The 25914-nt window shown below is 35.0% G+C and overlaps 1 protein-coding gene across 13 annotated transcripts; it reads right to left on the bottom strand.

Moving 5' to 3' along the window:
- Nucleotides 1-14658: 14658 nt before the first annotated feature.
- On the bottom strand, nucleotides 14659-23043 carry LOC105166359 (O-fucosyltransferase family protein). 13 transcript variants are annotated; one of them, XR_002287437.2, is made up of 3 exons: nucleotides 22180-23043; nucleotides 15359-21379; nucleotides 14659-15000 (listed from the first exon to the last, which is right to left on the bottom strand). XR_002287437.2 is itself a non-coding variant. In XM_011085690.3 (2 exons), exons 1-2 carry the CDS (start codon nucleotides 22617-22619, stop codon nucleotides 20335-20337), a joined length of 1485 nt encoding a protein of 494 aa, XP_011083992.1. In that variant the 5' UTR covers nucleotides 22620-23043; the 3' UTR covers nucleotides 14659-20334. The 13 variants fall into 13 exon arrangements, 1 of the variants encoding a protein (XP_011083992.1); XR_002287438.2 differs by having other exon boundaries at nucleotides 15843-21379; XR_016066418.1 differs by having other exon boundaries at nucleotides 14659-16062; nucleotides 16434-21379.
- Nucleotides 23044-25914: the final 2871 nt, after the last annotated feature.

Raw genomic sequence — 25914 nt, 5'->3', positions numbered from 1 at the left:
AGGTTCAACTTGGACTTCATGGAATTAAAAGCTGGTGCGGAAAGTGCCTTAGTGAGGATGTCTGCAACTTGTTCTTTTGCACTAATGTGGGAAGGAAGCACAAATCCTTCTTTGAATTTGTTGCGGACTATGTGACAATCGATGTCAATGTGTTTCGTTCGTTCGTGAAACACTGGATTAACAGATATATAAACAGCTGCTTTGTTGTCGCAGTAAAGAGGGATCGGCTTAGGAACAAGAACTTGAAAATCCTGAAGCAGATAATCTATCCACATAAGTTCACACACAGTAGTAGCTAGGCTTCGATACTCCGCTTCTGCGGTGGACCTTGAGACCGTCACTTGCTTTTTGGATTTCCAGGAAATTGGAGTATTGCCCAAAAATATAGAGAATCCAGTCAATGATTTTCGAGTCTCTGTGCACCCTCCCCAATCTGCATCACAGAAGGCAGTGAGATTCAAAGTATTGTTTGAAGAGAAGAATATACCTGTGGCTGGGGCTCCCTTTAGGTACTTCACTAAGTGAACAGCAGCATCCCAATGAATTTGGCAAGGTTTGTGAAGGAATTGACTGAGCTGTTGCACTCCATATGTAATGTCAGGGCGAGTAAAATTGAGGTAGAGCAATCTACCTATAAGCCGTCGATATCTAGAGGGTTCTGGCAATGGTTCACTGTCATTAGAACTCAATTTAATCCCTGTGGGAAGTGGGGTGTTCTTGGATGTTGCATGTGTTAGTCCCATGTCCTGAATAATATCTGCAGTATATTTGTTCTGTGTAGCCAATAATCCTTCTGGAGCTTGTGCTAATTCTATTCCAAGAAAATACTTAGCAATCCCCAGATTTTTAATGGTAAAAAGATTGTTCATGCAATGTTGTACCTCATTGATGTAATCTAATGAAGGTGCTGAGACAAGAATGTCATCTACATACACCAACAAAAGCACCTGTCCATCTTTCACATTCTTTGTAAATAGACAGTAATCATGACAAGATTGTTTAAAACCCAAACCTTGCATATTTTCTGTGAATTTCTTGTTCCATTCTCTAGAGGCTTGCTTCAAGCCATATAGTGCCTTTTTCAACTTGCATACATAACCTGGTTCCACTTCAAAACCTTCAGGTGGCTCCATATATATATCTTCCTGCAACGAACCATGTAAAAAGGCATTATTTACGTCAAAATGATGAATAGACCAACCTCTAGCCACTGATACAGCCAAAAAAATTCTCACTGTGACTGCTTTTGCAACTGGTGCAAAACAGTCAGTATAATCTTGTCCTTCGACTTGATTGTAGCCTTTAGCTACAAGTCTTGCCTTGTATCTTTCAATAGTGCCATCTGGTTTAAGCTTAAGTTTGTAAATCCACCTGCATCCAATGCATTTCTTGTTCAAAGGAGCCTTGACTAAATCCCATGTTTCATTGTGTTCAAGTGCAAAAATTTCAGACTTCATAGCTTCCCTCCATTCCTGTTTTTGTTGTGCTTCCCTAAAACTTTTGGGTTCCTGCAGTATAGATAAAGCTTGTACAAAACACCCATAGGTGGGTGTGAAAGCAGTGATATGAGTAGGCATAGTATCATAAGAGAAATCACAAACAAAATCCTTCATCCACACAGGTTTGGATGTTTGTCTACTGGACCTCCTAATCTGAGTATCATCAGTGTGTATATCTGGTTCTTCATTAATGTTAATGTCTGATTCCTTTTCCTTGTTGGTGAAAACGTCACTGTCTATAGGGACTATAGGTAAAGGACAAGCCAAATTATCAGATGTTATAGACTCAAAAGGGAAGTAATTCTCATGAAACACTAAGTCTCTAGTAACAAAAATGCTTTGCGAGGCTAAGTCATAGACCTTGTAACCCTTTTGTCCGTGTCCATATCCTAAGAAGACACATTTGTAGCTTCTGGAATCGAATTTCTTCTTATTAGGGAGATTGTTAGAGGCATAACAAAGGCATCCAAAAGTTCTTAAGTGAGCATATGAAGCAGGTTTCTTAAACAAGATTTCAAAAGGTGTTTTCCAATTTAGAACTAAGGTAGGCAATCTATTTATTAAGTATGCTGCAGTGAGTATGGCTTCGGTCCAGAACTTCAAGGGCATCTTGGCTTGAAATAATAAGGCTCTAGCTAATTGTAACAAATGTTGATGTTTTCGTTCGACTATTCCATTTTGTTGAGGAGTGAAAACACATGTTCTTTGGTGAAGAATCCCATGTTTTTGAATGAATAGTTGGCATTTTTGACTAGTGAATTCAGTTCCATTATCAGTTCTGATAATCTTAATACGTTTATTAAACTGGTTATGAACCATATTAAAAAAGGTTTCAATTTTTTGAACAACTTGATCTTTGTAAGTCATGAGATAGATCCAAGTGGCCCTACTGTGATCATCTACTATAGTGAGCATATAATGTGAGTTAGATATAGAAAATTGTTTGTAAGGTCCCCATACATCCATGTGAACTAAATCAAATATATCCACAGCATGAGTATCACTAGATGAAAAAGGTAATCTGTGCATTTTTGCCATAGGACAGATATCACACAAGCTCAAAACAGATTTGTTTTTATTAATACTGGGAATGTGTTTAAGCACATCAACAGAGGTGTGGCCTAACCTCCTATGCCACAAATCTATATCAGATGAGGTAGCCTTCATACAATGCATATTCAAGTCCTTTCTGGATTGTTCTATAGTAGCAGCAAATTTGCAGTTTTCATTATTAAGAACATAGAGCTTCCCAACTAATCTACCCATAGCCATAGTCTTCATTGTCTGAAGCTCCTGCAAAATGCATTGATTCTTAGTAAAGATTATTTTAAGGCCACTGTCGATGCACAATTTTCGAACAGAAAGTAAATTATGCCTGAAATCAGGTATATATAATACTTCATGCAAAACAATCTCTAAAGTTAATTGAACCATCCCTTTATAAGTAACTTCTTTTCTTGTGCCATCAGGGAGCTTAACAAAGATGGAAGTTTTTAGGCGCTTTAAGTCTTTCAATATTTGTAAATCACCGCACATATGATTCGATGCACCACTATCAATTATCCAAGGTTCATGAAAAATAGTATTACCTGCATAATCTTCCACATTGGCCATATTTGATGAATGATCATGATGATCCTTTTCTTTCTGTATCACTTTCTTGACTTCACTTCTAATGAGTTTGGTAATATCAGTTTGTGATGCAGAGAAAGAGTCTTGCAATGATTCTTCAATTTCAGTATTGAAAGCCTTGTCTGCACTCCACTTTTCTCCTCTCTTTTGTTCAATAAGACTCTTATACCAGTCTGGGAAACCTACCAATTTGAAACATGACTGCCTTGTATGTCCATTCCGTTTGCAGAAATCACAGTATTGTGATTTCTTGTCCAAAGCAGGTTTCCTTTTCTGTGCTACTGTATTGATTTGATCCCTTTTGTAATTGACAGATCTCACAGCCATAGCCCCATCTTGAGCAGCTTCTAAATTTATATTTCGCTGCTTTTCAATGCGTAGCACCATAGAGTATGCTTTGCCTATTGTAGGCAAAGGCTCCATCAACAAAATCTGGCTGCGAATGTGGTCATACCCTTCTTCTAGTCCCATCAGAAATTGGATAAGCTGCCTTGATGAATTAGTGTCTGACATTGCCTTGCTTGCTCCACATGAACATGTAGGAAGAGGATCTAAATGTGCCAATTCGTCCCATAATTTCTTAAGCTTAGTAAAGTACTCAGATACAGTTCTATCACCTTGAACTGATGAGCTTATCTTCTTTTGGATATCATACAACATGGGTCCGTTGCTCTCTCCGAATCTTGCCTCTACCTGTTCCCAAAGATCTTGTGCAGAGGTTGTGTAGATGAAAGCCTCTGCAATTTCTTTGTTCATTGAGCTTAGTAGCCATGACACCACCATACAATTCACGCGTTCCCATTGTTCTATTTCTTCTTGATTTTTTGTGGGTTTGGGAAAACTTCCATTGATAAATCCCATTTTCTGTTTGGCTCCTAGTCCCAACTCGATTTACTCCACGTGAGGTAGTTGTTTCCATCCAAGGGAACAGAGACTAAACTTGTCCCTGGGTTTTCTCCTCCATGTAAACGAAGTTTCTCTGGCCAGATATTGATTTTCTGGTCTTCCTTGGTGGCAGAACTTCTCTCTGTAGACATGATGAAAACTGGAATCAAGAAATGGAAAGAAAAGAGTGAAAGAATTCTAGATCTCTTCAAGCGCAGAAAAGAATAATATGTGGCCACCAGATTGTGGCTCTGATGCCATGTTAAAATCCAACAAAGCTCATTTCAAGAAATCAAAAGTTTATTGAAGAGAACTAATCAGTGTATGAATACAGATACAAAGCTCTGTTATATATAAACTGTAGTGGAAGTTAATTAACTTCCCTATCTAATCCTAACTCCTTCTTACTCCTTCTTAACTAACAAACCGTCGCTTCAAAGAAAGACTAATAAAAACGTGTTGAAGCAAAGTGCAACTTTATATAGCCGTAGGAAAAATAGCGAGAACTAAGCACTGTTCTTCTTCAACCTGTTTCTGCTCTACTGCCAATGAGTTTACTAATCTTAACAGATGCCTTCACCATCCAAGGGCTCTCAAAATAATACGTGACTCCATACACATTTTGACAATTAGCCATCTATATATATCCGTTGACATATTTCATAAGGTATGCATGAACTATTCTCATGAGAGCTAGCTCTGCGACGCTATTATAACCCTAAGTAAATTTGATTTAAGCATCAAAGGATTTCAGTTAAGGATCACCTCAACAAATCTAACAATTTATATTGTAGGGTCAACCCATCATCCAGCTCGAGAGTCTTACATTGACCCCAACTGACTCAGCTTGTCAGGCCATCACTAACCTTGACTAATATATTTAAAAATAAAAATATAATTAAATTAAATTATAATTCAAAAGTGAGAATACATATCATACATAGTCATTTTTGACACAACTGTATCAACTTCAACATAAGGAAACCAACGGCGCAGATGAAATTAACCAGAATCAAAACCAATCCAAACCAGAAGAAACCTCACTGCAAATACCTCTGTGATCATACGCATTCAAACATTTATTAGTCATCGTTTTTGTTCTGCACATGGTCACGACTGTGAGAATTCAGAAAACATATGCTTGCCTGCTGCCCATCATTTAAATTAGAAGGCGTGAACAATGACGCTTTCAAGAGCTGCAGCAGCAGATCTAACATTTTCCCATGTGAAAAGAAAAGAAAATTTTATAATGTGTTAAACAACTAGAGGAATGAAGACAAGAAAAAGAAATTTATACTGTATAACTGGAAACATTTCGAATGTGTGTTGATCTAGTTGGGGTCGACAACTGATTCGGGTCGGAGATCGAATTTGCTCCAAGTATTAGAATAGGTGTTGAGGAATTTGAGAAGAAAAGAGACAGTTAGACTTGTCCGGTAGTTCCCATCAAAGACTTCTTCAGTCAGTTTGCTGAGATCAAAAGTGAGGTAATATTGGTGAGGATTATAAATGGCATACTAATAAATGAGACAATATGGTGTATTTATATGGCCAAATGTTCGTGCATATACAGATCACATGACGTGATCTTGTTCCTTCAGTTAGATCAGGCGATCTATGGCCCATTTTCCAGGTTTCAAAGTTGGGAGGTTTTGGTGCAACCCAACCTCGGTAAAAGGGCACAAATTCTTGTCTTGTACTCTTTTTTTTTTTTTATTTTTTTGATGGGAGGGGGATTCTTTCTTTTAGTTCTATTTCTTAACCGGCAATAGAAGTACTTGAAAAAGAGTCATCGGTAGGCACGTTGGAAAATCTCCAACAAAAACCCTTTAATATTTAAATTAATTTGATTTCCAATTTAAAAAAAATGAAAAAATTAGCTAGAACACGGTAATATCACGTATTCAATACTTATTTGTTACCATGACAATATCACATACACATCGGGCTCCAGTATCCATATTTATACGAATTCACATAGCAAGATATTAGTTATCAAGACGTTCTAAGATCGATAGTCCAAGGAGCAGACTCATGGATCGAGTAGGGTGGGTACAATTAGATCTGACTTAATATTAAAACACACAGATCTTCATCTGTTTCAATATTATGCCCTCTCATAAGAGCATTCATGTCTTTTACGCTTTTATCGTATTTTTTACCTTCAAGACATGCACTTTACATACATATATCCAATTTTTTACCGACCACAGTGGATGATTATATAATTATCAAATTTGAGAGCACGTGTCACAATAATATTTGGGAAATGTCAATATAAATCACCCACTCCAACACTGACTTTGTATGTATTTTTTTTTACTATAGGCATATATATATATATAGCATTAGAATCCTACTAGGATCATCACTCACCATGGATCCCCAGGTGTGACTGAGATTTTGATTTTATTATTACTACATTTTAAGATATATATATATATATATAAATTATTGCAAATGCATGATTGTATGAAATTAATATAATAACAACAAAAGTCGACGTCGTTTGGTGACGGTGTTGTAATTAAAAGCAGAATTTTTCTGAATCGTCAATTATTATTATTAAATAAATATATATCTTGACGGAAGCAGGTATGGTGAATGTTTGGTGCTTGTTGCCTTGCACCGAGTCTCGACGGGGAATCAAAATATATATAATTAATATTTATAAATAATATGTTCATATTTATGTTTAGATAAAATTAGACTTTTGATCATATAACTTTAGATTATTAGTATTTTTGGTCCTGTAACTTACTATATTTATACATTTAATTTTTTTTTTTTGAATTTAATTATGAACATCTCATATTTGGTCATTTTTTATAAGTTACTGTTACTTGAAAACTATAGTGAATCAATTCTATCTACCATAATGAAATAAAATTAATATAAAAAATTTAAATTTTGACCATAATTAATCAATCTTTACTATAATTTTTTTGTAACCACAATATTTGTATTCCAATGATTATGTGAAGTGCCCATAATTAACTTCAATTAATTTTTTTAGGACTATAAAATTACAGTATTCGTCATAATTTATTATTTTTAATTATAATAATTAACTACGGTAAAAAGGTATATTTCTCCTAGTGTGGACATTTATTCCTTTAACCGTACTCATAATTTGATATTGCGAGTGCAGTACTCCCTCCCAAATTACACTACATATAAAATAAAAATAAATAAAAAAGAGAAGACAAAAAAAGAATATCAACAGGAATTCTTTTTTATTGAATTTTTGGGAGAAGTTAGGATCAAAATTTTATTTCATCTTCATAGGTAAATACGAGTGATTTCTATTGTTGTTATGTTAAAATTCAATTATAATTTTTTTTCTCTCAGTCGTTTGATCAATTCCCGTTAGGAAATTTTTATTGTTGTTATATTAAAATTCAATTATAATTTTTTTCTCTCAGTCGTTTGATCAATTCCCGTTAAGAAATTGACGAAAAAAACTACAAATTATGTGATCGTTTTGCTTTATTTTAAAAAGATAAACACAACGTGAACTAGACCATTTTTTTCAAATCATGATCAAGAATCCAAAATCAATTGTTGTATTTAATGGTTTAATTTTGACATGACGTATATAGGTACCATCACTTGTTTGACAATGCCATCCACACCAATAAAGCAATGACAATTAGTTACATCTTCAAATACCAATTGAGAATTATAATGCCATAATTATATTCACATAATCAAATGATAACGCCATGTTCAATATGCTTATGATTACTCTACTTTTTTAATAATTAAAGAGGGGAGAATTTGGGATTTTGATTTGTTATTTTATTTTTATTTTTTTTCCTTTTGTTTTGGATTTACCATCTAGCAAGAAAAAATATTTAGTTTTTCTGTTAATATTTAGGATAAATTATAACTACTTCTTATAAGATTTGATAAAATTACAAATACATTCTCATTGTTTAAAAATTTAATTACCCTTTTGATTTTAATGTCCGTCCGACAACGAAACATTCTGTCAGCTTTCTTTATACTTTCATTTAATTTTAGGGTTGAATTGACCAAAATGCGCTATAAGTTATGAATTATAATTTTACTTAGGTTTGAGAAGGCAAATAATCATACACAACACAGAGGGGGTAATGTGATTTGACCCATCCGCAGATTTGTTTTTATATTTTTTCAGATGTTTATTTTTCTAAAAAATATCGATAATAGTAAAGTAGACATTTTTTCATCACCGTCTAATGGCTATATAATTATTTTTTATTTTAGGAGATACTGATAATTTTTCAAACAATGAAGAAATATTTATAATTAAGGATAATTACACTTTCTTCCCCTGAGGTTTAGTGTAATTATACGTAGACCCCCTGTGGCAAATTGTATCCAGCACCCACGAGCTTTGCCTCTATCTAATAAAAAAGTCCCTCCAATAGTCAAAATTCATTGAATTTGTTGACATTAACAGAAAGTTGAATGAAAGTTGATATTTACCTTGATTGGCTTAAAACTAACTTATTACAGATTAAAGATTTTTTTCGAACTAAACTACCCTTATAATAGTGCATTAACACGTAAGACGTATGATGATACTCTGATTATAAAAAAATTTATTTAACCTACTATAAGTCAGTAATAAGTCAATCAGAGGTTATTATAGATTTTTTATGATTTTTTTTATGAATATCAACAAATTCGGTGAATTTTGATTAATGGAGAGACTTATTTATTAGAAGAAAATATTGCACCAAATCTCAGAGAAGGAGCTGGTGTAATTATTTCTTATAATTATAACAAACTTTATGGACGCTTGTTGTAATTTATGATCCTAATATTTAATTTTTACCTTTTCTCCTCTCTTTTATTCCAAATTTCTTAATATTCTATAGTGAAATTATTTGGTTTTTTTTTTTTCTTATCTCAAAGTATTATATGTTTCTCTTTGTTTTTGTTATCTCAAATTAGTGCAACATGTAAGTAGCAAAAAATCAAATATATCAATATTATGACTTTGTAGTTGCATTACTTCATAAACTTGTTTGTTTACGTTTCCTTTTTAACTTTTTATTTTTTTAAATAAGAATTAAAGTAAAAATATATTTGTTTAGACGTATTTTTAAAAATATATTAATTTGACACTGCTATCCAATAGAAAACTTTACTAATCCAATTATATTCTCATTTTCACACGAAAATTTCTACCAAATTGAAAAAATATATTTAAATATAAACTAAATTACATTGACACCTTTTGAGATTAGACCAAAATATATAACGCCCCCCTCCCCAGTTTTCCTAAAATTACAGCTACACCTCAATGAGGTAATAGCTGTAATTACAACTACACCCCATATTTAAATACAAAATTTATACAAATACAAATATTACACTTACACTCTTTAAGAGATATAACTATAATTTTATAAAATATGAAAAATATTTATATAATTTAATCTAATCTCATGAAATATCAATGTAATTTACGGAAATGAAAATATAAACAATCAAATCAAATTATTGGGCTTATAGAATATTAATTGGTAGAGCACAGAAGATTCAGAGCAGCTCATGATTGAATTAGTGAAGGTGATGGAAAGCTATGTGATCACATTAGGGACGTGGAATCTCTTTGTGATAGATCCCTTTAGAAACCATGTGCTCTGCCAAGAGAAAAACATTCTGTATGGGACTTAAGGCACACAGGCGCCCCTTGGATTAAGAACAACTAGTCGGCGTTATGGCAAGCAGTTCGTGTATGCATAAAATAATTAATTTTTTATATTTCAACATATATTATAAAAAGAATGAAATATATAAGGATAAATTATATTTTGCCATTCAAATTATATATATTTTTATAGTTTGGTATCTAAACTTTTTTTTATGTGTGTTAACTTGCCATTTCAACTTTGTGAAATTTACATTTTACCGTATATGATCGTTTTTTCGCTGATTTTTTTGCCCAAAAAACGTTACATACTATGCATATTGAAAAATATCACATCACATAACCTTTAAATATCACATGTGCACTGCATGTTGTAAAAATGGCGTGGATTTGCAATTAAGAAGAACTACTTCCATTTGGAAGAAAACTAGAAGCAGAAAACTCAATATCAAGAAGTCAGAACTCTGTTAATTTCTTTCTTGAAGAAGACGGATACAACAGGTGTATATATACACATCTCAACTAAAAACTAAACTCTCTCGCGCTCTAAGTTGCTACTCTTACTAAAAGAAACGTGCCACGCCTTTAATATTGCGAGATAAAAAACAACTAATAAAATCGCGTTATCATAATAGAACTCGCAAGGCATTCAATACGCTTTCTTTTGTGAAGTAAACACGCTTTCTTCATTGTCTCTTCTTTCTTCTTCAAGCTCTGCAGGCTGCAACTCAGCAACCTCAAATGCAATTCTTTACATCCTCTCCTCAAGTGGGACTTGGTTGAATGTTGACAAGTCCTAACTTGGAAATTGCCTTCATGAACTTGGAACCAGACAGACTCTTAGTGAATACATCCGCAAGTTGGCAATGTGTAGAAATATGCAGGGGATTAATGAAGCCTTCTTTAAACTTATCTCGTACTAAGTGGCAATCAATCTCCAGATGTTTAGTTCTCTCATGAAATATCAGATTAGCAGTGATGTAGAGTGCTGCTTTATTGTCACAGTGTAATGGAATAGGAGTGGAATTGTAATCTGCAAATACTTTAGCACATTATAGATCCAAATCAATTCACAAGTGGAGGAAACCAAGCTTCTGTATTCAGCTTCTGCTGATGAACGTGATACTTTCATTTGTTTCTTGGTCTTCCAAGATATCAAACTGTTGCCAAGGAAGACATAATATTCGGTTAGTGATCTTCTTGTATCTTTGCATGATGCCCAATCCGCATCACAAAAAGCTGATAAGTTAAAATGATCATCTGCAGCAAAAAATAATCCTGTCTTGTGTTCCTTTAAGATACTTGACCAAGTGCAAAGTTGCTTGCTAATGTTGATTGCATGGATGTTGCATGAACTGGCTAAGCTGCTGTGGGGAGTGACATATGTCAGGCCTGGTTATTCCCAGATACAACAATCTGCCCAATAATCTTCTATATGGTTCAGGACTGGACAGTTGCTCCTCTGCATGCTTTGTTAACTTGATTCCTAGAGGCAAAGGAGTGGTTGTGGCTTTAGCTTCCTTCAGCTTAACATCTTCAATTATGCCTTTCGTATATTTTCTTTGTGTGACTGTAATTCCCTTATCTAATCTCCCAATCTCCAACCCCAAAAAGAACCTTGCAGGACCTAGGTCCTTTATGGTGAACACTTCATGTAAATACCTCTTAATTTCTGTAATTGTCTTCTCTAAAGGGCCTGCAATTAACACATCATCTACGTATACAAGAAGACAATAAAATTCAGTTAATGAATCCTTTGTAAATAAGCAATAATCATACTTGGATTGAACAAAGCCATAGCTCTCAAGCTTTGAAGTGCATTCTTGATTCCATTATCTAGATGCCTGTTTAAGGCCATATAAGGACCTCTTTAACCTGCAAACATGTCCCTTTGGGACCTCATATCCCTCTAGGGGCTGCATATAAATTTTTTCATCAAGATATTCATGTAAAAATGCGTTATTTATATCAACTTGATGCAAGTGCCAATCAGTTTTGCAGAAACAACAATTATAGCTCTAACAGTAACAATTTTGGCTACAGGAGAAAAACTATCCAAGTAATCTATGCCCTCAATTTGATTATATCCTTTTGCTACTAATCTAACTTTATATCTATCTATACTTCCATCAGGATTAAGTTTTATTTTGAATATCCACTTACACCCTATTGCTTTCTTATTAGGTGGCAACTTAGTGATGTCCCAAGTATAATTATCTTCCAGTGCTTTTATTTCATTGTCCATAGCATCAATCCACATTTTATTTTTAGCAGCTTGTACATAACTCTTAGGTTCTTGAGGTGGCATATGAGCAGTGAACAAGCAGTCATGCATATGAGGCATATAGGAGACACTACATATGTTTGTTTCATTTTCTGTGTTATTGCATATAAAGTCATGATACCTTGCTGGTCTAGTGATGACTCTAGATGATCTCCTTAAGGTTATATGTTCCATATTTTGATTATTTTCATTGTATTCTTCATGTACAGTATCTATGTTTTCTGCATTAGTGCTAAATTTCTACAAAGCACAGACATCCAAAAGTTTTAAAATGAGAATAGTCAACAGGTTTATTATATAGATTTCATAAGGGGTTTTCCACCTTAAAATGGGTGTAGGTAGTCTATTAATTATGCAAGTGGATGTAAGAATGGCATCAGTCCAAAACATATTGGGAAGTTTAGATTGAAATATGCCACCTCCAAGAGGTGTTTGTGTTTCCTCTCCACAACTCCATTTTGTTGTGGTGTATATGTACAAGTGGTTTGATGTATAATTCATTCTCTTTTGTAGACGTCTACAATCTCTTGTCCTAGAAATTCACTACCATTATCTGTTCTAATGATTTTAATTCTTTTGTCAAATTGTGTAAGGATCATCTTGTGAAAACGAATCAAAAGATTAGTGGTTTCTGTTTTCTCTCTCATCAAAAAAATCCATGTGCACCTGTTGTGATCATCTACAATGGTCATCATATAATTGCATCTAGAAATGGAATACTCTTTATAGGGTCCTCATAGATCTATGTGCATAAGATCAAAACAAGATTCAAATAGAGAAGTACTTATGGGAAAGTAGCGCCTCTGCTGCTTTTCAAGAGGACAAGTTTAACAGTTATTTTCTTGCTCTTTACACTCTTTAAACATCAATGTATGTATCATTACATTTTACCACTTGTAGAGAATGGGGTATATGTGGAAGTTAGTGAGTAGAAAAAAAAAAAACCAAAAATAAGAGAGACACCGAAGATGTGCTCTCCTTTAATATATAATATAGATATAAATGTGTGAAAGTGTGAAAGTACATTATGAGATGTGTGTCCCAATCTTTTATGCCATATATCCAAATCAGTAACAACAAAATGACAGAAATGATGATTCTATTGATTCTCAAAACATCTAACTGTTTCTATCTTGAAGGATGCTTCATAAAAAACGCATAACCTCCCTATGAATTTTCCTACATCAAAATTTCATTAGTCTTATGGTCCTACAATATACAACAAGAGTCAGAAAACATAAAAGAGACAGGAGATGCAGTACATAATTTGTTAACAGATAACAAGTTGTACTTAAGTTCAGACACATGAATCGCTTCTGTAAGTTTAATCTTATTAGGTAATGTGATATTTCCAATCCTTTCAACAGGTTTTTTTGATCCATCTGCTAAATGGATATAAGAGTTTGTCACAGTCTTGGTCAGTGGTTAAAAAAGATTGCTGTCTCTACACATATGTGTGGAGACACCACCGTCTACAATCCAAGCATTTATACCTAGTTCATTGCAGGATTTATTAGGCAGAGATTTACACGAGAATCAATCAAAGATTGCTTGTGTATTGATCTGTGTGTGGCTATTCTCTGTTATCAATTTCTGCAGCTCCACTTTGATCAGTTCTGATATCATCTGCTTGTTTATTGAATCTCCTACTACAACAGCTACATGCTTCTCAACTTTGCCAGTGTTGAGTGCTTGGCTGCTATTACTTTGTCCCTTTTTCTTTTCAACCAAGGCCTTGTACCATTCAGGATAGCCATAAATTTCAAAACAAGTACTTTTCAAGTGCCTTGTCTTTCCAGACACATCACATATCATATTTTGCTTTTCTACTTGTGTTTTCTTCTTTTGTGGAATTCTTGGGACAAAACCACTATTTCTTCTACCTTCCTTGGCCTGCATTGCCACATTTTGTATTGCACTAGTCATTTCAGAGTGATCTCTCTCTATTTTTCAACTCTTAAAGCCATGGAATACGCTTTATTAACACTTGATTAAGGCTCCATTAATAGGATTTGGTTTCTAACATGATCAAAACTATCATGCAATCCCATCAAGAATTGCATGAGCTGAGTTGAGAAATTTATTTCTGCAAAATCTTGGATGCTTTACACTCACATTGTGGCATTGGCTTGAGACAAGTGTGCTCGTCCCATAGTATCTTCAATTTTGTATAATATGCAGACACAGATAACTTATCTTGTGAGATGGAGGCAATCTCCCTTTGAATTTGGTAAATCATTGGCCCATTCCGCTCACCAAAGCGTATTTCTAACTCAACCCACAATTATCCCGCTGAATCGAAGTATAGAAAACTATCCACAATATCTTTAGAAATTAATATCGAAGAAGTAACTATACAGTCATTTCTTACTCACTGTTCATATTCTTCTGAGTCTTCTTGTGGTTTTGTGCTTTTGCCATTGATGAAATCAAGTTTCATCTTTGCTCCCAACGCTATTCGTATGGATCGGCTCCAAAACAAGTAATTTTTGCCATTTAGAAGTGAAGAAACTAAACACATTCCTGAATTCTCAGATATCTGTAATTTCATAATGTCTGCATCTACAGCCATTCTTTTCTGTTTGTGCATCTTGTGTTTAGATTCTACCATTGTTCTGATTTTGTTAATTGATGCATAATGATTGAAGGGAATTCAATAAAGCTGAAGAATCAAAGATAAATGACTTGGGTACCATGTCAAGAATCAAGAATAGTGCACAAGAAAATCGAGCTTCATTACTGTATATCTGTTCTAGTGAAGAAGTACAATAATCGTTCATTTATAGGCAAGAAGGGTAGTTTACCTTCATTTAACGGCTAACAGCTAACTAACCTAACTAGCCTAACCATAAGTTGCTAATCGCTAAAAGAGTCGCATTACACAAAGGTGTGCTGCAAAAACTAGTAAACTACTTATAAAAACGCTAGCGCATTTGTTGAATAGCAACTTTCTTTCTTCAATCAAAAGCTCAGCACTGTTCATCATCGTTTTCTTCCTCCAGCTTTCTTCCTTCAACATCTGTGCATTACTCTTCTTTCTTAAAGTTCAAAGACTGCAACCAATCACATGACAAATATATCACATTTAATATGTGACTAATTTGATTTGTGTGCGGATAAAAATTTTACGGCATAGTTTGCTTGCTTTAGCAAGGAGTTGGATTTCTCGTAAAATATATTATGCAAAAACCAAAAATCTCCTGTACTTCCTAGTTATGTAGTCTTCATATTCTTTTCTGTCTTAAAGCAACATGGCGTAGGAACATAAGATCCAACTTTTTGCAATCTAGAATCTATCAATTTGCAGCATGTATCTCCTTATAAATGCGAAAAATGCATACAACCACTTCTGTAGATTACAACGACAACATTAGATATCATCCCAGGATAATTATGACCTATAGGCATTACCAATTACCAACCAAGTTCCCATCTCTGGAGGCCCGAATTTTTCTTAACATTGAGTTTCAGCAACAGCCCCTCATTTTTCAGATGATCCCCAATGAAATGCAATGGCTGACCAGTTGTATGGGAATCACGCACGGTTGCTCCAACAACCCTCTTTCTAATAGAACAAAATGCTCACTGGAGCATAACCAATCTGTGAACCAAGAAAATGGAAACAAAACATTTACAGCATCCCTAGTTTAACACACATGGGAGAGTTGTGCCCAGACTTGTACGCAATAGCGGTGGTGGTGACTGGTGAGATTAAGAGAAACTGAGGAAGCAAGAGAAATGTGCATGAATTCAGCCAAGGACAAATTCCACCACTGAACCCGCCATAATTTAACTTGGGTCTTGGTATGACAAGTAGCTTGTCCCTCTCATTACTGGGGGCTAATTTAACACATACAGAGACATATTACTTGTGAACTAACAAATGACAACTCACCTGTTTTGAAAGAGATAAGTATACTCAAGCCTCTGACTCAGAACTTATACTGGAAAACTCCATAAACATCTGGTGCCTTGAATGAAGTGTGACATAGCCCCCACAGGAAATGCACAAAGACATGAAAGAAAGAACTCGAGTTCGGAAGCTCGGGTTTAAAGCAAGAGAGCACATATAATTTCAACTCCATGAGTTTGCAACTGTGAACTGAGAACAATACCTACAGAAGGAAACTAAAGAATGATCTGACTTTTCTTAGAGTTAACCGCATCGATCTCCATTGAGGGAGATCATCCATGTCCTAGAAACTAGCAAAACATTATATGCCTGCTAACTTCCAACAGTATGAAATCTTCACCTTCTAAACATAAAAGAAAATTTATAACTTGCTAATATTGGACCAGTAATAAGCATTTAGTTTACTTAAATGGAATTTCTATCAGAAACATGTTTAACGGGATATAATGACATTCGAAATCCAAACTTCAATGGGAAACCCTGCATTTTTTAGAGAAACTAGAAAAAGTGAAAGAATATTTGCTAGCCAAGTAGGGAACAGATATAGTAGATATAGTAGAGAGATTAACTCACTTGTGCAAGCTCCCACTCTTCTGCACTCCTAATCTGAACAACCTGGTGGGATGAACTACGCTATTAACCTAATTGAACTAGCAAGAAAATAAATGTGGATATACTATTCTAAGCAATAAAACACCTGTTGCTAAACATTTCTATGAGCCAGATATCATAATTCGGGCATTATTCCTGGCCAGCATTTTAAATATTGACATCAAGTGAAAGTAAGACATTTAGGGGAGACATCAGGAGAAGTTGGATCAACACATTACTACAAATAGAAATATGATCTGCACCATCAATGAGAAACCTGATGGAGAACACATCGACAGATATGTCAAAACTACAGGCAATAACACTTGTACACCTTTCCCTATTTCTCTTGTACATCCCCAACCGCCCCACCATGGCTTCCCACCATAAGAGCTGGTACATTGAGGTAAAAAGCCAACGTATGTGAAAAGCATGAATATAAAGGAATGTAGATAAATACAACCAGAGCTCAAACCTAATTATACTTTTCATATGTACCTTTATCCGATGCTAAGAAAAACTGTGACTATATTCTTCTACTTTTGCAAGAAGTCATACCTAGCCAAAAAGTTGAAGTTATTCAATTAAATATATAGTTGGTTATTAGTAATTTCAAATTATTTAATTGTCTATCAATTCACTATCTAACACATAAATAAGAAAAAGGGTGAATTAGTAAAATAGAAAATTCATTCTTTCCTTCTCATTTTAGTTTCATCATATCAAACAATGGTAAGTACTTGAAATTTCCTTCATTTGGCCATGCAAAACAACTTGAAAAAAATATACTTCTTTTATGGAAGTAAATTCCTCTCCCCCTTCCCCTTTTGCCTCTCTTTCCCGCTAACTGAAACCAATGAAGAAAGCCAAATTTCTATAACTACATCTCTGATCAATATAAAGGTGGCACCTTCAGTTTATGACTTTTTTCATAACATGAGTCATAATTTTCACTTCTCCAAATTTAATGACACAAGTGAATTCCTTAACACTAACAGCATAGACCAGAAATAATTTCACTGAACTTCAGTTGACAACAAAATATTCATTGGTTCCAAACAAATATTATTAATAAAGACAAAAATAATTTTATTTACGTTGAGAATTACTTAAAATGCAAAAAAATGGTAATCAAATTAAAACTGTCATATGTGAGTGGTAAGGGCATAATCCCCTACACATCAAAATTGGTAATTCTGAGAAGAACCTATGGTAGTTGGGTGACACAAATGCTTTTATGTGAAAGTTAACATTTAAGAAACGAATTTGGAAAATCACAACACTGTTCCAAACATTACATCAGCAGTAAAAAATTCGGAATATAAAATCAGATGAAAACATATATTCTTCTTTGTGGCTCCATGTAATGGGCCACACAAACAGTTAACAAACTAACATATGAATGGGTGTAAAGAATGTAAATATTTGACAAATTCGGAAGAGATCCCTGTTTCTTCATAATAAAGTCCACTGTGAAAAAATATTCGACAGAGGGTTGAACATAGATGTCAATGCGAGGGAAAATCACTGATTCTGCAGCACATGTAAGCCCTCAAAGTGGTGCAACATCCACCAAGATGGCAGATTGCTTGAAAAGGAAGATGATTGAGTTTTGAACATTTTACATCTCCCAGTTGCTAAAATATGAATCTTGCAAGTAACATGCTTTGACTCCAATACCATCAGTGTAGCCCATATCTTGATGCCAAACTATCCACCACTTGAACATTCGTGGTCTATACAATGAAAACAAGACAATATAAAAACAAACCTGCACAACTGAAACTAGAGAGATAGCAGTTCCCACTAAGTGATGGCAGGCTTGACAGCTTTGAGTTTGGATTAGCAGAATATGAGGAAGAAGATGCAGAAAGAACCTTTAAACCTAAACACTGAATGAGAATAATACAGGGAAAACTCATTAAAGCAAGTCTGATCAGTTAAATGTATTCATAAACTGTAGCACGTAGGAACTTCAGCAGTAAGTAGAGATGCAATACTAATCAACATTAACAAGCTATGTTCAGGACCAAAACGATAACGATCCCTATGAAAAGTACAGGGCCTGTTCAAACATAACAAAAGTTGCATAAGTGTAAGCAGGTTTCTTTGCAGATATTAAACTCGACCACATATCTAAACTTAAACATGAAGAAAGTCATGCTAATTGACCGAAGCTAATCAACTAGTTCTCTGATTACCTCAATCAACAAATACAATCATGAAGAACAGTTTTTTGCTTGGTACCTTCCCACCAAACTACCAGCCTTGTGATACTGGCCAAAGAGAAAGACCCTGTCATTGTATCACAGTTAAACCTGAAGAGCTTGGGATGACTACAGAAAACCAAACAGGGGAATTGTCCATGAATAACAAACTCTGAAGGTGTACTCAGACATTTCCAACTCCCTCTTTCTCCAAAAAGAAACAACCTGATTTGAACCAGATAAGTCTTTTATAGAATGATTTGTCTCACCCGCAAAACATTGCCAGCACTCACCACACAAAATTGAAATTTGAAGAAAACCATAATTAAGATAATATACTTCAACTTCAAGTATCAGATGAGCATATATTGCAAGTTTGTAAAGAACCCATTGCATAGGTGTAGAAAATCATCCATCCTCTTTTCTCAACCCATCCCCTATGCGCTTAAGAGGAGAGAAATTGAGAAGAGGAAACATAATCCAAAACAGAGCTGGAAAACATTCCTTTTCAGGTTGAAAAATTAGTTTATGTTAAAAACTCCTTCTTCAGGATTCTTCTGCGAATAACAAGGATGGTACGAATTAATGAGAAATCTTCTAAATGTATTATTGATATGTTATTATCAATTAATACCCCAACCGAGATTCTTTTAAGCCCACAACAGAAGAGAACTTCCTTCCACCATACACTGTTGGTTTAGTGTGAGAGAATATTATAATTAAAGCAACTTTCAGAATGAAAACAAGTGTATGGAATTTTAAGGAATTCATTGACAATTGACATGCTATGTATGACGGACAAGAAAAATTCTTCATGCTAGCATCTTGTGGTTCAGGTAATCTATTTTTCAATCATTAGAGGACATGTTGGCCATTGATTATGAATGCACAGCGCATATGTCTCGTTCATGCACAAGAACACCATCAGATTCAAAGAGGGTTCCATGGTATTAGCAAATTAAGTTTGTTGCCAGATTTGTTATAATCATTATTTTACAGTTCATTACAGAATCAGAGATAGTGCAATGCAACTACTGCTCTTTTAAAGTGTCAAGAAAAAAGTTATTAACCATCAGTCGTCCAAGGAAACCCAGTTTTGTGATAATTATTATAGGAATTCATACTCAAAAAGTGTATGGATAGACACTTTGGTGAAAGACTCTTAGTTACAAGTTTCCAGGTCTGCTTGCTAGAGCAGAGGTATTCTTTCCCAAGTACTCAAATTACATATAAATAGGCAAGACAAAAACCAGTTGAAGATTGTTGACTTAAATTTGGATAACAGGAGAGAATATTTGAAACATGCCATCCTTTCATTAAACCATTTTTCTCACCATTATAACAGCAGTTATGAACCGGGGAATCATGCGGGGAGGGGGTGATGGGGGCAGCAAGCACCGCACCTCAATGATATCAGAACGCCCTTTTGGGTACATCGGGGCGAAGAAATATCCTCGACTGGTCCTTTGGTGCATCTATTCCCTGTCAATTTGTCCTCAGCTGGGATTGTTAAGGCTAGCCACAAAAGTTCAACAAGTTGATCATTTAGCTTTTCTCCATTTAATGTTTACTCTTATATGCACAAAAGCAAGTGACACACAAGATCAAATTCCCTTAGATGAGGCAGCATCAGCGGTTGAATTTGTTGAACATATACACTGACAGTAAAGTGAATTTCATTTTGAACATATGCTATGTTTTCTCATCAATCCTATGCTTTCAGCAATGGTTGACCCAGCAGTCCCGATGAAACCTAGAGATGCACAGCTACATATAGTTTCTTCCACATATAAACGTATATCAGGCAAAGACAGAGCATCACATTGCTGATCTCTCCCTTCAAAGTTACTAGAATCAGATTGAAGCTTCATAGCATTTCCTGCATTTAAAAGTTCCGTAGTAGTTTCAGCTACTAACTCATCTTCCTCTGTCAGAACAAACAGTTTAAAAGCATCAAAATCTTTTGCCAAATCCCCCAAATAAGTTCCGGTCCAATTAAGCTGGGGAAGATCAGTCATTACAAATACATGAACTGGGAGAGAACCATTGTGCTTCAACAAGTCCAACTTTTGCTTCAGTCCCAGGAAAGTACCTTTCCAGTGGTTCTTGAATTGACCATCCAATAACCTAAGCTGTGCGCAAAGAAATGGAGCCTTAATTGTCTCGAGAGCAAACTTCTTTCCAGCACTCAAGATTTCTGCCACAAATGGAAGAAATTCAATCTTCTGAATTAACAACTGTATCCTTTGATCTCGTGGAGCTTCATGGATGTCAATATGCGATTCGGACCCCTTATATGATGAAGTGAAAAGGCTACCAAGTGCCAGAACAATGGCTGTTCCAGCTGCAGAGCCAGGACCAAGGGCCTTATAGACATCTTTCCTTCTCCTCAAGAATGAAATCTTCCTTTTCTTCTTGACTTCATCATCAGCTTGGAATGAATCCAAAATTCCATCATCATCAGTTTGGTATGTCCATACTGTATTTCTACAATCTTCTTGCGATGCAAATAAGCAACTGTCCACATTGCCGTCGTATCCAGATAGTAATGATCCACATTGTTTTAGCTTTTCAAGCAAAGAAGAATTCATGCTTGAGTCCATACCACAACCCAAGTTGAGATTCACCCCACACCACATTGATACAAAAACCCTGAAATCTATAAATCTGACAGCTGACATTAGAGATGAAAGATCAATGATATCGGACATAGATATGTACCTGAATATCAAGAAAAGTAAAAGATCTCAATATTTGTGTGGAACTACCACTGTGTAATATTTTTCAGGAACCACGGTCAATAAGTTTTACTTCTCCCTTGACAAATATCCATTTTTCTCTTTGGGAAACAGATAATAAGGATAGTACTGAACAAATTTGAGCACTGTGAGTGTGGTTCATTCATGGGTTCAATCACCAAAGAACAGATTCATTTAAATTATTAAACAGTAGACGATCATATAAATAATGAAAAAACTATCCAGAGACACCTGAAACTACATGTTATTTTCCATAAAAGATTACGGAGGAAACACATCCAAAATACACGTCTATGATACTGTCAAAAGGATGAACAGATTACTGCATGCATACAATGCATACCCAAACTATGGGCGTCGTCACAACTAAAATATAAAACCCAACCTTAGATCCTCAGAAAAGAATAAAGTAGCACAAGATCTCAGCCAGCATATCCAAACTTGATCTGCAACTACATTGATCTCGTATTTCTCTCACTCAACTACGCTTTATAAGACCACAGTTTGATGCATCAAGTTGCAAGTAAACGAACACGAAGCAAAACTAAATAATTAGGTCAAAGTTATGAATAAGCCTAAATCAAGCCCTGATACGATCACCTAGGAAACTCACGCAGTGACTCCAAGCTAGATTTAAACATACTCTCCTCATACTGTCAGATTGCTAAGTCTGAAATATCTTCCTCAAGTGATAGATAATACAAATCAAACCTAAATAATTAGGGAAAAAAACATGAAAAGTCATCTCAAAACTGAACTTGCCTGCGATTACGGAGGAGCTCAATACTGTGATTCCAGACTTTGAATCTTAACTCATTCGGATCCAAAACCCTAAACTTTGGGCAACTTCCAAGGGCAATAGCATGATGATCCAGAATAGGAGGCACAATCAGCGTCCGATTCAAAACCGCTGCCATCAGAATAGCGTTCTTGAACTCGGAGAGCTGGTTGCTGAACCCGCTGTGCGGCGCGTACCAGAGGAACTTTTCTCCTGGACCACCGACGGTGCTCGGACATGGTTGTGAGAGGAGGGGTCGGGAATCTCCGGAAATGGGGAGGATAGAAGAGGAAATGAAGGCTTTGGAGGAGATGAAGAGAGCAATGATGAGGAAGGCGGCCACAACGAGTGGTTTTCGGTCAAGTGTGGGCCTCCTTTTCCATTTGCTGGTGCCTCTGGCAGAGTAGGGAAGAGTGAAATCCATTGCCGTTTGCTTGAGAGCTGGAATTTACAAGTTCTTTGACGGAATGGAAATGGGGCCGATATGACATGGATTCCCCAAAATTCGTATTCCACGTGCCCCGAGCGAACTCTATGGCCAGTATATGTGGCACCGAGCCTACTCCACTATACTATATAATCTTTATGATACCTGTCTAATTACATTCGACGCATAATTCAGACTATACCGAAAGAGAAATCCACACTCGTTTCTCTTGAACTACTCAGTAGGTTTCTCCTTCAGCAGCAGCTCACTCACAATGTAACTAGGTATGGTGAAACACTAACTTCAACTTTCCACACACGTTATGGGCTTAATCGTATTTACAATCCTGAATAATGAGGGATTGACAAAATAAGTGCTTATATAAAGAGTTGGCAAATAGTATATCAAAATTATATATTTTCCTTTACAATCATAGAATTTCGATCACTTACTCGTTGAACATTTTGTTTTTATCCTTCATTTGTTCCAAAAATAAACTTTGAATTTATATTTTATACTAATTATCGTGGCACCACGCTTCCTACATGAATATAATAAATAATCTTACTTACACAAAAAAATACATAAATTATAAAAATAATAAAATTAAAACAAAAAGCACTACCCCTGCCCTCCCCCTACCCCTGCCCCTGAATCAATTCCCCCTCGTTGTCTGGCCCTCAGAAGGGGGCGAATGGTGTCTCCCCCCGAGCATAGTTGGGCAAAGGTAGTTACCCAATTGTGCACTGGGCGACGTCAGCTATGCTCTATGGGATGTTATTCGGCCCCCCCTCCCCCACCCCCACCATTGCTTCCTAGAAAGGATCGACGACAAGGATAACCAGTAGAGGGGGGCAAAGGTTGTTGCCCCCTGAGCACAGTTGGGCGACGTCGGCTATGCTCTAGGGGCAATGTCGTTCGCCCCTGAGTTCACAAGGCTAACCAGGAGAGCGGGGTGAATGTCGTCAGTCCCCGAGCATAGTTGGGCTATGGTAGTCACCCAGTTTTGTGTTGGGCGACGTCAACTATGCTTGAGGGGCGATGTCATTTGCCGCCCTTTGCTAGGGGCGAGTGTCGGTCCCTTCTATGGGGTGATGAGGGGGCGACGAAGGGGATGGATTTGGGAGTGGAGGTGGGTAGGAGGCGACTTGTTATACTATATAATAATTTTATTTTTATAATTTATATATTATGTATAATTATATACATAATATAAACATTATTTTTTGTGATTAGATTGAATTATTATCATTATCATTATTATTATTATTATGCTTCTTTTATTCTAATTATTTTTAGGAACAATATTGTGATGATTTAACTCAAATACTATATATTATGCTTTCCTTGTGAATCATTGATAGAATTAACAGGTTAAATTATGAACTAGTAAACAGTCAAATGAATACCAATTTTTGTTGAGAAGTACTTCAGGTTTTTGAAATGTATAAATAATCATAAGCATATTTTTAATTTTGTTAGATAAAGGAATTGCAATGGCATTACAAGCTTCTCAGAAGGAGAAAGATTGTAGTAGCACTGTCAATATCGACAGGCAAGTGATAATTTCAACAAAGATACATTAGAAAAGACAAGTGTTCTGGACGGTGTAATCTTTGCTACGTGTCGATCATAAGTTATTAAAGACGAGATCGTGAAAAATGTTTGTTGATGAGTACATAGACGGCGTCCTCTACGGTAAAGGCAAAAGTTGCCTTCTCTGGAAGAGTTGTACAGAGAAAAGAATAAATTTTCACTATAGTTGATGAGAAGTTGGTAAATTAAAGGTTTAATACATTTACTGTCCCGTAAGGGATAATGAATAAGGATTGTAAATATAAGTGTAATAATTAATATTCTAGAATTAATTATTTTTTTGTAATTGTAGGACTTCGTTCATTGAATTTTAAAAAGTGGCCGAAATTTATTGAGGTGGATAAATTCAAGATTTTTTTAATCTAATTGTGTATGTTTAAAAAATATTCTACCTCCTAAGCATTATTAACTTGGCAAAAAAAATGTACATAAATATATATATATATATGTAATTATAAAATATATTATTATATTATAATTTTAAAAATAAATGAAACCCTAACCCCCCCACCCCTTTCCCGGTCCTCCTTAGCCTGCCTCCCCTCAGTTTCCTACATACTCCATAGAAAGGTGCGATGGCGCTCCCCCGAGCTCCACTACGTTGCCCAGCACAATAACTGGGCGACAGTCAGGTAGAAAGGCATCGCCGTCCCCCTTTTTTGGTGGGGTGAGGTGGGGGGATTGGATTTGGTGGTAGGATCTAGGGGGTAAGTTTTTTTTTTTATTTAAATATATATTATATAAAATATTAATTTTAGTTTTTAAAATTTATAACTATAAAATAATAATTTTATTTATATTATATAAAATGTTAATTTTATTTTCTAAAATTTATAACTATAAAATAATAATTTTATTTTTTATACTTTTATGTACTAATATATATTTTTTTGTTGCGTCAATAATATATTTAAGTTGGCTTTTTTCTTTATTTTTAATTTTTAAACTGATATATTGAGTTACATACTTTATTCTAATTTATAATATATTTAAAAGCGTGTAAGATTATTAACTATATGCACACAACGACGTCATGTCAATGGAAGCTAACATAAATAAGTTTGTTTATGTAATTTGACCATTTTCTATATATAAGTGTTTATGTGGCCTAAAGGAGAGATATAAAAATATCCAGTAAGTATAAAACCCCCAAATGAGAAAGTAGGGTAAAATATTTTTCTAGTCTCATAAAAAAAAGGTAGAATTTTTTTTGGTACTTCAATTATGACAGGTATTGCTTTTAGTCCCATAAAATTCATATCACGTATTTTTGTTCCAAAAAGTGTGATTTTGGGACTTTTTAGTTTCAAAATGACAACGCCTTTTTAGAACTAATAATGCCTTTTTAGTCCCAAAACCACAACCACAATGCCTTTCTAATCCCAAAACCACAGCGCACATGACTTTTGGGACTAAAAATGTATAATTATGAGTTTTATGGGACTAAAAGTGACACCTTCCATATTATGGAACTAAAAAAATATTTTATCCTAAAAAGATCTATTTTTTCTCCATTTCATTGCTTATGCGGCAGGAGATTTTTCTATATCAACTCTTATTTGGTAGATGAATAGTAAAAAAATGTGTAATAGGCTTTTTTCCCAATTTAAAAAATTCTACATTTGGCTACTTCAGTAAATTCTGGCTACCATTCAAAATTAGGTGGTCGGATTCCTGTAATTGCCTAAAAAAATTT

This window comes from Sesamum indicum, linkage group LG7 (assembly GCF_026168435.1).
Source record: "Sesamum indicum cultivar Baizhima isolate 11 linkage group LG7, ASM2616843v1, whole genome shotgun sequence".
In the NCBI taxonomy this organism is placed as follows: domain Eukaryota; kingdom Viridiplantae; phylum Streptophyta; class Magnoliopsida; order Lamiales; family Pedaliaceae; genus Sesamum; species Sesamum indicum.
The sequence above is the reverse complement of the archived record's forward strand: the minus strand, read 5'-3'. Positions and strand labels throughout refer to the sequence as shown.